Source organism: Siphateles boraxobius, unplaced genomic scaffold (genome assembly GCF_051911475.1).
Source record: "Siphateles boraxobius isolate OS27281-9 unplaced genomic scaffold, OSU_SipBor_1 41, whole genome shotgun sequence".
In the NCBI taxonomy this organism is placed as follows: domain Eukaryota; kingdom Metazoa; phylum Chordata; class Actinopteri; order Cypriniformes; family Leuciscidae; genus Siphateles; species Siphateles boraxobius.
Window position 1 is genome coordinate 36,092,231 of NW_027509042.1, and position 13,224 is coordinate 36,105,454.

General features: G+C 36.0%; 1 protein-coding gene across 1 annotated transcript; it reads right to left on the reverse strand.

Annotated features, from left to right (window-relative positions):
- Window positions 1-90: 90 nt before the first annotated feature.
- On the reverse strand, window positions 91-8,582 carry dnpep (aspartyl aminopeptidase). The gene is made up of 15 exons (XM_077199257.1): window positions 8,471-8,582; window positions 8,025-8,115; window positions 7,584-7,672; window positions 7,336-7,449; window positions 7,010-7,135; window positions 6,463-6,587; window positions 6,248-6,332; window positions 4,166-4,273; window positions 3,410-3,487; window positions 3,214-3,294; window positions 2,948-3,108; window positions 2,221-2,260; window positions 2,022-2,123; window positions 1,044-1,211; window positions 91-392 (listed from the first exon to the last, which is right to left on the reverse strand). Exons 1-15 carry the CDS (start codon window positions 8,474-8,476, stop codon window positions 342-344), a joined length of 1,425 nt encoding a protein of 474 aa, XP_077055372.1. The 5' UTR covers window positions 8,477-8,582; the 3' UTR covers window positions 91-341.
- Between the last annotated feature and the right edge of the window lie 4,642 nt (window positions 8,583-13,224).

Sequence of the window (13,224 nt, forward strand, 5' to 3'; positions counted from 1 at the left end):
CTGGTCCGTGCTTTGGACTTAATGCTTACATATTCAAGGCACATATAACATGCAACTAACAATAATGGGAGACATGAAAACAAGGCATCATAGGTTTATCTGTTTTTATTAGCAAGTTCACAAAGTTGAGTGCATTGAAACGTTGTTGAAGTACCACAGTATTTGAACTTTTATTTTAACTCTCCATCTTCACCAAGCAGTGATAAACAAATGGATATATGTAAATGAACAGATGGCAGTGATTGATACGATGAGAAAATGAATGGGTGTTGGAAAAGTGATACTGATGTCGCTAATAATGACGTCCATGAATCCCATCTGTATGGTTCTGATGATTCAGTCTAGTCCACAGTTACTGTTCTTCGTACAATAGGGAAGTGCTCAAAGAAACCCTGCATATTACAACACAGTTATTACAACCCAAAACAGACTTAAATAAAACATTAATTAGACAATCCAACCTTAACCCTTAAAGGAACAGTCCACCCAAAACTGAAAACTCACCCTTATGTTGTTCCAAACCCAGCTGGCTTGAAAAGATTAAAATTAAAAGAATTGCACTTGTCACTCCTTTTCATGCAATTACAATGAATGGAGCATGATGCTTCAAAAAGTGCTCTTCAAGGCATGTGAAACACAAATTCTTGTGTTGGACCTTTTTAATATATTGGTTGACCCCGTTCACAAAACCTCTCTGAATAATTTATTCACCAATATAGCAGCATTTTATGATGCATTCATGGAGCTTTTTTGTAAACCTTTAGCCTCCATTTTTTATTGTCGCAAAGCAAGTGATCCAGGTTTGAAACAACATGAAGAGTAAATGACAAATTTCATTTTTGAGTGAACCATTTCTTTAAGCTTATTTTCAGCATTTACAGGCTCCCATTGTCATTCTGAAATGATTCACTTCATTACCATGGCCTATTTAATATTTCAATTTTCAAACTTAATAGGAGTGTTTTAGATTTATATTTGCCCATATAAAACTAAATTACCAAAAACTTATCAAACTGCCAAGCTGAAGTTAACCTGGCATTTACCTTAAAGAGGGTGGTGGTCTGGAGAACTCCAGATGTGCAGCACATCTCACGAATGGAGTGCATAGCAAGTTGCGGTGCCCCGAGATCCAGGACTGCCATTCCTAAACGAGCTGCTAAAATTGGCCCAATCGTTGTTCCACATGGACTGTCATTCCTAACCATCACATCCTGGAGAAGAATAAGTAGAAAAATCTTTTAATTATATAGCTGATTTCCACAAGCATGAGGTCGCTTTTCAAAAAATACATTTCAAATTAAACTTAAAAGGGATAGTTCACCCAAAAATTCTGACGTCGTTCAAAACCCGTAAGACTTTCATACACCTTCTGGACAAAAATGAAGATCTTTTTGATGAAATCTGAGAGATTTCTGTCCCTCTTTTGACAGTTACTCAACTACCACTTTGACGCTTCAAAAAGTTAATAAACAGATCGTAAAAAAACTAATCCTTATGAATCGAGCGGTTTAGTCCAAATTTTCTGAAGAGACACGATCGCTTTATATGATGAACAGATTGAATTTAGGCTTTTAAATATTAATATCAATGCCCATTCCACACACAGAGAAGAGAGTTATTTGTATCAGTGTTAATTATACAAACAGGGTCTATGGTGTCTTGGTGACCAAGCCAAGATTTCATTCACCCTCTTTCTATCATTCTTTTTCCTCTTCTGCACCCTTTTGTGAATCCCACACAGTTTTATGAGCAGCCTGTAGCTAGGAGCAACGGTATGAAGAGAGATGGCATTCTCTTGATATATACAAACATCAATAAACATTCTAAATGGCTAACAACAAAACAAACCACACGATAGTAATCAACTGCTTTCTCCTGCATTTCATGTCTTCAGAGCAGTGATGCTAATTTTAGCTCAGATAATGAGGAGCACTTGAACTGATTTATATGGCAGAAGAATCTTGACAGATGGTGAAGCAGGATATATTGAAATTGAAGGGAGGAGGGAATGTTCTGTTTACCTGTAGAGGTACGCCCACTTTTCCAGCAATCTCTCGTAATATAGCAGCAGTTACAGCAGTGGTGGCATAGCGCTGGTTACTGTTAAACTTGATGACCGGACCCTGATCCAGGACAAACAATGTGAGAGATTTAGCTAATTGGGCTCTGTCGAGGTCTTCGTGAATGTGTGGAAGAGGCATTAGTGAGTATGTTTGTTACCTTATGAAAAGCAGGCCTGTGGTTCTCCTCATGTTTCTCCCTGTAAGATGAATAATATTTATAATACATTACAAATATAATACGTTTTAAACTAGAAAACGAATATTCCTTTAATTTAAAGTGGACACTCATTTGTCATTGACCCTTGCCCAGTTGGATAATTAATAATAAGGTAATTAATCATTTTATCAGCCTGTAAACAAAACATATACATCACATGCTATGCAAAACGTTTTTTTAGTTTATTTTTTTTTTTAAAACTGCCCTGCTTTTACTGGATCAAAAATATATTAAAAACAGAAATAATGTGAAATTTTATTACAATTTCAAATAACTGTTTTCTATTTTAATATACTTTAAGATGTAATTTATTCCTGTGATGCCAAAGCCGAATTCTTCTATGTCACATTATCTTTTTAGAAATCATTCTAATATGCTGATTTTGTGCTCTGGAACCATTTCTTCTTATTATCAATGTTGAAAACAGATGTGCTGCTTAATATTAATGATAATGCCTTTAGATTTTATAATTTTTTATTTTTTATTACTTCCAAGACTGGAAATAACAATTTGAAAATTCCCAGGTATTTCTTGTGACTGGGAAATATGATTATTATTAAAACAAAAAAAAAGCACAAATTGCGGTGTCACCATAGTGATGATGCATTGTACCAGGATAAAGGCGGTCAGCGCAGAAACAAACAAGCTGGCATAGTAAGAGACTGACTGGTAGTTAGGGTGTGCAGCGTGTGCCATGTCTGCACTGATCATGTAGGACAGTGGCACTGCTTCCTGAAAGGCGGTCAGATTGTCAGGGGTCGAAGCTAGACGTCGCAGAATCAACTCAGTCAGGTTAGACTGAGCTCCCTGAGCGCTTTCAGATCCCACCTATAGATCAACCAAGGAGCCAAATTATTTGGGTTGGGAGACTAGTGACCGATGGATTTAGAATCTGCATTTGCTCATAATATTTGCATTATGTTTTTGTCTCACCTCTTCGTTGTCATATAGAGTAACCATACGGATGTTTGTTTCTTTAGCTAGAGAATCAGGTGTGCTGGAGTCCATGAGTGCCTGGGAGAGAAGACATAAGTATGCATTAATTATTTATCATCACTCCTCAGATCATTTCTGAGTGAGTGAATGAGTGAATATTTAATAAGATGTTGCTCTCTGTGTTCAGACGTACCGTGAGGGCACAGAAACAACTGTGCAGGTTGTCCAGACGAGGAGAGAAAATGAATTCCTCATAGACACCACCTAATGCCTGCAGAACACAAAAACATGTCGAAGCTGATGATAATTAGTTAAAAAGCCCAGGTGAGAACCCCGCCGTAGTTTTGACAGATAGTTTGTGTGTAAATCATATGGAAATGAGAGCCATTAGAGCTTCCAGATTATCTAAAGTAATGTTTCATTCTGCTGGCAGTCCCACTCTCACATTTAAAGGCTTCTCTTCAGTCGGGTAAAAATAACAGCAATCCTCTTTGCTGAGAACAAAATGTACCCTGCATACTAATCCTCTTTATGTCAGCACAATTCTGTTCAAAACCTCAACAAAAAAAAAGAAAGAAAAGAAAAAGACTACCCTAGTAAAAAAACTACACCAAAATGCATTTAAAATACATTTATTTCATACTAAGTATAGTACAAATCCATAAACCTATTTACTGACATATCGCTTGAGACTTACTGATATACATGCACTGCTTCCAGATAACTAAAATACAAATTAAGTTGTTACAATTTAGCAGACTTTAAGTATATCAATTTATTGCAGGGTATTTATAACAAGTAAATACAAATGTAAATATATTTGTAGTATACTTAGCATTAAATAAATGTTTTTCAGATACATTTTGGCCTATTTAATTTTCACTAGGGTACAAAGAAAAACTGAGATCTTTTTTAGGTATTTGTCAAACATGAAGACGAAGAGACTTACGCCAGGCTGTGTGTCTGCCAGACAGAGCTCAAAGTCCAGTAATGCGTTTGGCTCGACCCCGAGCTGTCCACACAGCATCTGGATCAGTGCAGGGTGATGCTTCTCTGCCTGAACACACATTGATGCAAAAACACTGAGAAAAATGTTCACACAAGGATTGGTCACTTTTTCAATTGCTATCAGTCGAAATCAGAAATCTTAAAATATCTGTTTTTCTACTGCACATTGTAACGTTGTAGTGTCTAAATTCACTTGTTTCATTCTACAACAACTGAATTTGGGTTCTATTTTAAATATACTTAATAGGCTTATAGTATAGAATTTGAATATTGGTCATAACCTATAAGAAAATAATTATTGGTCTACTCACTTTCATGTCGTTCCATTAATATGGAAACTCAAAAGTGTTTGCTTCACGCCTGACAACCATTAAGGTTTGTTCTCGCATATCATGCAAGCACGTTTGAGCTTCTTCAAGAACCAATGAGGTTTGTTCTCTCCTGAGGATGAGCTGCCATTGGCCAAATCTGATGTGCTCTATATATGCGTGTTGATCAATGTTTATATGTGAATAAAAGTTTAAATGAAACTCACTCATCATATAAAGTGATCATATCTCTTTGGAAGACTTGGAAGTTAAACGGCTTGATTTATATGGATTACTTTTACAAAGTCTTTATAAACATTTTGAAGCTTCGATGGATTGGACTTTCAGTGGAGGGATGGAAATCTCTCAGGTTTTACAAAAAAAAACAAAAATCTTCATGTGTGTTTCAAAGATGAACGAAATTCTTATAGGTTTGGAATGATAAATGAAAACAAAATGTTCTTTTTTGGGTAAACTATCCCTTTATTATTGGTGCATCTCGATTTTACAGTGTTAAGCATTATGCTGAATAATTGGGTTTAGTGCTTCTATGAGTCTCTTTGTAAAACATTGGCTTTCAGATCAATATTGGATGATGATCACAGGATTAAATTATTGGTCAATGAAATTTAAGCTTAAAATTTCCTGATCAATGCACCATTATTAATTATTAGGGCCGTAGATTTAACGTGTTGATTTGATGCGATTACATATGGAAAAAAGAATGTCTAAAATGTATTAACGCACCCCACTCCGGCCCAGACCTGTACGTCATCTTACATTGCATGCAGTTTAGTTACAAACATGATTCAGGGCAATGAGTCCAACAACTGACTGCGTGATGAAGCCTATTAGAATTCAGTTATAATGGCACTTAAATTCAAGATAAGAGGGCAAAAAAATGCTCATGTATGTTTTTTTGTCTTATATTAATATCATATGACCTGCATGATGAAGCCTATTAGAATTCAGTTATAATGCCACTAAAATTCAAGATATGAGGGCAAAAAAATGCCCATATTTGATTTGTCGTCTTATATTAATATCATATGACATAGTTTAGCAATATCACACGAGCAAGGGTGTCATTTCCCTGAATATCTGCACGATTGTAAATGTGATATTGATTTTATACAACAGTTAAATAAACAAGAAATTAATATTGTTACATTTTAGACACAAAAGTGAGCCATTGTTTCAGTGACCCATTCATAGATGGTCACTTGCTTCGTTCCTGAATGAATACAGCCATTTGAATGAATGAATGAATGAATGAATGAATGACTGACTCATTAAGACAGCGACTTGCCACCATCTACTGGCGATTTTAGATTAATATTTAGAGTATCATTTCATTTTTCCTTCATATTCATGCCACTTCAGATGCAGCTTCTAAAAGGTATGGTCAAGTTTATGTATAATAAAATCTGTGGCGAATCAAAAAGATTTTTTCTATAAAGCTACTTTTTGTAATATCTATTCAATGCTTTTCTCATCTAACAAAATAAATAACTTACTTTTTTTTGGGTAACTTCTCTACCAAAATGGATGCGTAATTAATTCAAATCGGCACATTATGTAATTATTAGATTAAAATTTTTAAGTGCTTGACAGCCCTATTAATTGTCATTTGGTTGCGCAGAAAGCATATACTTCAACTTTAATCAGGCGTGTGTGGTTTTGTACACCTAAAGCATGAATTTGCATGATCTTACGATGGATGTTGCATTAGAGGCATCTCCACAGGAGGCAGTTCCTGTTTCCAGCTCCTCCTGTATGGCAGTGGCCAGGAAAGGTGCTCTACAACGGACAAAAATACAGATACATACTAAACAAAAATCAGCAGCATTCCAGTGTGCTCATCTACATCCGTCCCATAGCTCCACCTGTCCTGCTCCCTGTCTTTTCCTATGGCTAAATTAGTGCTTACAGGTGGTTTTCCTTGTTAGGTCCAAAGGAGTCATTGATGTCTCTCTGCAGGTGAATGGCAAGGTGGGGGATCCTGAGGATGGGACGGGGTATGTGAACCAGACGCTGCACAAGCTTGCCTTCGCTCTGTCCAAAGAGAAATAAACAGACAACATTGGTAAAAGCAAGTGTTATTCATATATACCTTAAGATCGACAATGGGTAATTCAAATTAACTTGGGTAGGTTTTATATTTCTATATCATAGATTAAAGGCCTGTTCACACCAAGAATGATTACTATAATAATAACGAGTTTTCAAAAACACTCTAAATGTAAAATAAAACAGTCCACACCACAACTATAACAATAACGGCACCGAAAACTAAACCGAAACATACCTGGCTACAACCTAAACCGGCTTCATGGTATAGGCCCCAAGTCGAGGACCCATTGTGATGGGTTTTTGCGAGACAATCGAGGGCGGAGTAGAATGCAGTAAGTTTGCTTTTGATTGGATCACGATGATCGCATGTTAAATGCCAAGTGTAAACGCAGTCAGAGGTTTACCTTAACAATGATACGTCCAGCAATTGTCAGGTCACGATCAAACCATGTGTTCCAGATTCCCCCTCCATAACACTCCACTCCTATCTGCAAGAAGCCTAACTTTGTCTTCTTGGAGCGTGGCTTCACCTGAGCATGCACACACACACACACACACAAAGGAAATTAAGATTGATACCCATATGCATCCTCTACTTACATTAATGTGCAATACAGTCATCTGACTGCTATAATGTAATTACTAAACAAAACTACAGAACACTCCGAGAACTGATATTTGATCTATATCAAAGCCCTTTCACAGGGCATCAGGTGTTTGTCCTTCTCACCCTCAGACATGGACTGTCCGTATGAGCCCCGATCATCGAAAAACCATTTCCAGGCTTGTAGAGACCACCGACAGCAAAGGCAATAATGGAGGAGTAATTTCTGGTTACAAAGTACTGGAAAGGGAAAGATCACAGTAAATACAGTTTCTCATTCTGTGCATAAATAATAGCATAAGCTACATATGGCTGAAGACATTTCCCCATTCGTAGGGGCTTATTACGGTAAACTAAGATTCAAGCGCACACACCTTACTGGCAGGTTCAATGTTCCAATGTTCAGCCTCCTTGAGCTCAGTAAAACCAGCCTTCAGAAGGCGGGATTTACATTCCTCCACCACTGCAAGACGGAGAAGAAAGGAAAAGTGAGATATACAGACTGTAAACTTAGATACAATCTGAATTGAGAAATAATCAAAGGAGTGACATTACAAATCTTGTGATCTAGGGAATAAGTGAAGGTGCATTCTTTCAAAGTCTAGATCAAGATCTATTAACCATATCTGGAGCTCTATCAGCCAGTAAGGAACAATGTACAAGACCCATATCTAGTCATACTGTAAAGTTGGCTAATCATATGACCGACAAAGTGGAGCTCAAGCTTTCATGCATTTCTCTATATTTACATTGTCATGGCTCGCAGCTCAATATACAGCATTTCATTCAGCATTTCAGTCCTATGTCATTCTTACCATGGTATGGTGAAACTCCTTTATTGACAAATGTAAGAAACTCTTTGGCAGCGGCCTGAACAGCTTCTTTGGAGCTTTTCATGATGAAAGACTGTGAAAATAATTGAGGAAACAGTAAAATATAAGCACAAGCGGTCTGTCATATGCAGAGACACTTTCACATCAGCCACTCTATTAGTGACATCGTGAAACCAACTGTATTCTTGTTTTGGAGATTTTCATTATCATTGTTTTGGAGATTTTTTTCATATCTTTAGTAAAGCTTATGCACATGAATACATTAGAAACAACAAAAATAAAGTACAAATGTAAAAACAAAAACACCAATCACACAGTCGATACCAAACTACAACCCTTGCGGAATACCTGAAATCCGACACAAGGAACACTTTACAAATCTCTACACTTTAACAGCACTTTTAAAGTTACCCGTCGACCGTTCTTACCTGCATATATGATAAAGTGGACTTTCACATTCAGTTCTTTGGTTCAGGGCATGACCGCAGGAAGCAATGGGGATTTGCTGTAGTCTAGTCGGTAGCAGAAGAAGTTTTGCGCCCTCTAGTGGTTGGAGGTACAGTAGGCGTGTGTTTACAATAGGGAAACGTTTACTGAATGCCTCTTCTTTGGGGCAAATGCTTTCGTCAGCAAAACAGTTTTACATTATATGAACATAGGATTTAGGATATGGGCAGAATTTAACGTGACTTGTCGTGCATCTTCAGAATGTCTTGTCTATCTGTATCAAGATCTGTTATGGTTGGCCTTTGCATTCAGCCGATATTCTTCAGACGTTAGGCAATGCCCCAAAATTGAATTGGCTTCATTGAGATGATGCATGCCAAATTCCATGCAATATATAGGAGGCTGATTCAGAGGAATTTGGTTTCTGGACCATACGGTTTAAGAGTTAAGATCTAAAATGTAGCCTACATGGCCTTATTACAGCGCCAAGTGTCAGACGGATGTCTGTCTGTGTGTCACTTTTTCAGGATCATCCTGCCAGGTTTGGGGTCTCTATGATTTATGGTCTTTGAAGAAACAAAGCTTATTGTCCTGGTCAATATAATAAAATATAATACAATATTCATTCATGGGAAAGTAAGGAAACTGGTGGAATCATGGCAAGCAAGGAAATGTGTTCACTCAAAAAACAGAAATACATATCAACATTAAAATAATTTTAATGCTCAGAGATGAGTACATAAAAAAAAAAAAAAAAACACACACACACACACACACACACACACATACACACACAAACACTTGTATATGTATGTCTATGTTTTGTACTGTTGCCTGGTTTCAATACAATATTTAGAAACATGATCTTCCCCGCTTCCCATCACAAGAGCACACACAGCCCTGAAGCACGAAGTTAAGCTGGTATGATTCACAAAACTTCATAATAACATACAGCATTTTTCACAGTTATACAAATCATTATGTTGTTTGGAGTTATCCTATATCCTATGTTTGAAAACTTGTATACATTTTCAGTTGTGTGTCAGTGTGTTTGTCCTATCCTGTTCTAAGAAACAAATAAAATATTTTATCTCATCCAGGAATTGCAAGTTTATCTGAGTGATATTTGGCAGCAACATCCCTGAACTTTTAGGGTGTGATGTTTTCGACCACGGCATATTTTTATTCAGTCACAAAACAAAAACGAAATGTCACAGCTTCTATGTGAATAATACCATGGCAACATCTGATAGTGAAAGGTCACATTCTCTAATTAAAGCAGTTTCATAGAAAACAGGAACTTGTCCTGTTGCCAAGGAAGGATTTAAAGACTCTACTCTGAGTTTGTCACAATTTGATCTTTTCTGGACAGCAATTATTTATATTTTTATTTGTATTTGTTTTGCATTTATGGTTTTTTTATATTAATAATTACACATTAAATAGAGAAAATGTAAACAATAGACCTGTAAACAATAGAATTATTGTCAGGATGATTAATTGGCTTACATTTTTGGCATAAGCCAATAACCGGGACACTTGGCCATATCTATATATATAGCCTAGATAGTGGTATTTGCACTTTTCATTGAAAAATCTAAATTGGTCACCCAGTAGTGAATATATATTATTAATATATATTTGTTTGTTTTTTGCACTCGTCGATATGGCAGTCTTTTTGGACATACACTGACACCTAGCGTCGTTAATGTAACATGATCCAATATTTCCAAATGTTTCAGGTGCAATTATCCTCTATTCACAATTTGTGTCTGTCTGTGTGTGTGTGTGTGTGTGTGTGTGTGCGTGCGTGCGTGCGTGCGTGTGTGTGTGTGCGCGCGCGCCTACGTGACTCAAACTTTTTGAATGAGAAAAATATTGCTGAATGCAGCTATATAAATAACATTTATCTTCATAATTTTACTTCATTATAGCCTACTTGTGCACCTTATATAGAGCCGAAAGAGGTAGAACAGTGAGAGGAGAGGTAAATAAACAGGAGGAGAGTGGGAGAATAGAGGAAAAGAAGATCTGTTTATATTCTCTGTCACCTGTGGTCTCTCTCTCCTGCCAGTTGAAGGCTTCCAGAGAAGCTTTTGTAATGATGGAATTCCAGTCCTCTTACACTCTCTATAAATAGGTTTGACAAAAACCAGGGAAAGCCACCAGAGGCTTGTAGCAATTTATATGCCTTATTTGATCCCTCAGCTCAAAAGATCTGAAATTGCACACTTTAAAATATATGAGATTGTATAGGAAAAAAGGCGTTGATCTCCACTTTTCGCAATTCATCTTCAGAAATAGGTCTGACATTACATGCATATCTTTGGGTATTTTATTATTAATACTGCTTGATGCTGGTCTAAAACTGGGGTCTTTAATAGGGGGTCCACAACTCTTAGGGGGACTTAGACTTAAACTTCCAATTAGTTTGTGAAATAATGAAAATGTGAGGGGAAAAAAATAAAAAAAATACAATAATTAGTTAACTAAGCAGATGTTAAGTAAAACTAAAATGTACTAATGATTATTTTAATGGCTTTGCAAAGTAGGCTAAATAATTTAAATGCATGAATATGATAGATGCGAATATGAGAAATACATTAAATGCAACACTCAATTTTATACAGCTTGTAGCAGAGAATCCCTGCACTCCCTCTCATCCTCTAAGCCTAAGGAGTACATGACATTGATACTCAAGACAAAATACCCTTGGTTAGTATTATAGGCCACTTTAAACAAATTCACCCACCATGGTCTCTAAATCAAATGAACTCAATAACAAGGGTGTGTTGTGTTGAAACATCTTAAAACTGTTCTCCTTCAGTTGTGACATGGCAAATGACATTATCCAATAATGACACAATGCATTTACCAATGCAGGAGGACAGGATCATCTCTTCTGCTGTTTCCAGAGAAGGTACACAGTCGTACATCCCCTGCTCTCCGGTTCATTCCTTTCCTTTTTAAGGCAGCTTCGATAAACCTTCTGCTCGATCTGTTTACCGGCTTTAGGTGCTGCACCCAACAATCTTATAATGTGACATTTTCTCAAGCTGTTATCAGGGCATTTGGAAAGGGCAGAGCAATGCAGTGACATCATTGTAGCTATTTATGGAATCCCAATGTAAATGCTCTTTAATTTTTTCCCAATCAATAAATGGTACACATTTGAGGAATGATTTTATTCTTAAAGTTGCCCTTTGCTTTTAAACTTAAAGGAACAGTTCTTCCAGAAAAGGAAACAACTGTTATCATTACACCCTCATGTCATTCCAAACCTGTATTACTTTCTGGAAAAGGAAATAAGTGCTATTTTATTATCATTTGATATGCTATTATAGTTTTTATTAATATTTAATATTGTTTATTTTAAAAATATTTTCCATTTTCATTTTATTTTTAGTTCAAATTTTGGTATTTTTGTTATATGTGTTTTGTCATTTTCTATTAGTTTTTTTATTTTAATTTTAACAGATTTAAAAAAAGAGTAATGCAACTAACTGAAATAAAATAAAATAATTTTTTTAGTTAAAATTTATTTTATTTAAAGTAATTGATTTTTTTATGGTTTTATTTTTAATTTTATTTTAAGTTAACTATAATAACCCTGGCACATACAGTTAATGGGGTCCAAAACAACAACAACAAACACCAAGAAATTTCTCAAAATATCTTGTTTTGTATTTCACATAAGATTAGTAAGTCATACATCTATCTATCTATAAATTACAGGAACGTCTGTCTGTCTGTGTGTCTATCTGTCTGTGTGTCTGTCTTTTAATCGCATATCTCTCGAACCGTTAGTCCGATGGATTTCAAACTTGACAGGTGTCTCGCTTCGGGCACGAGTAAGTGCAGTGCCGAGTTTGACGTTGTTTGGATTAGAAATGCAAAATATATCTTCAAATATATCGGTAAAAGAACATTGAAGTTGTGGTTTAAAAATAAACATTCTGTCAGCTAAACATTAAGTCAGCTACACTGTTTACTTCTGAATATTGTAGTTATTCAAGTAGTTAGTTGTCAGTTAGTTATATATGCAGTTCAATTTTCCATATTTATTGTATGTCATTATGTCAGTAGGCCTATCAGTATTTCCTTTCAACCATGCACTAATAAAAATCTCACTGAACTTTTGCTGTGTAATTGTAATAATGAGCATTCAAACAAACCAACAATTACTAAAAACACACACAAAAACTGATTTTGCACATAAATACTGTCAAATCGATTAATCGCGATTAAAAAAATATACAGCACACACACACACACACACACACACACACACACACACACACACACACACACACACACACACACACACACACACACACACACACACACACACACACAATATACAGTATATATAAATATAATATAACCTATACACACAGACACACATAGGCCTACATCATATCTATAAATTACAGAAACGTCTGTCTGTGTGCCTGTTATTCGCATATCTCAGTAAAAGCACACATTGAAGATGTTTAGATGATGTTTAGAAGGTTGTGGATAAACATTCTGACATTACAGAGTTGTGGTTTAAAAATATCTGAATCTTATATTTTTTATTCACGGCCATCATTTGTAGGAGCCTATTCACAAACTGGGCTCCTGTGTAATAGTAGCCTAGGCTAATCAGCAACTCAAACAAACCAAACCAACAATTACTAAAAAAACACAAATACATGGGCATTGCACTAGTGTTTAAAACTACAAGATGGGGGTG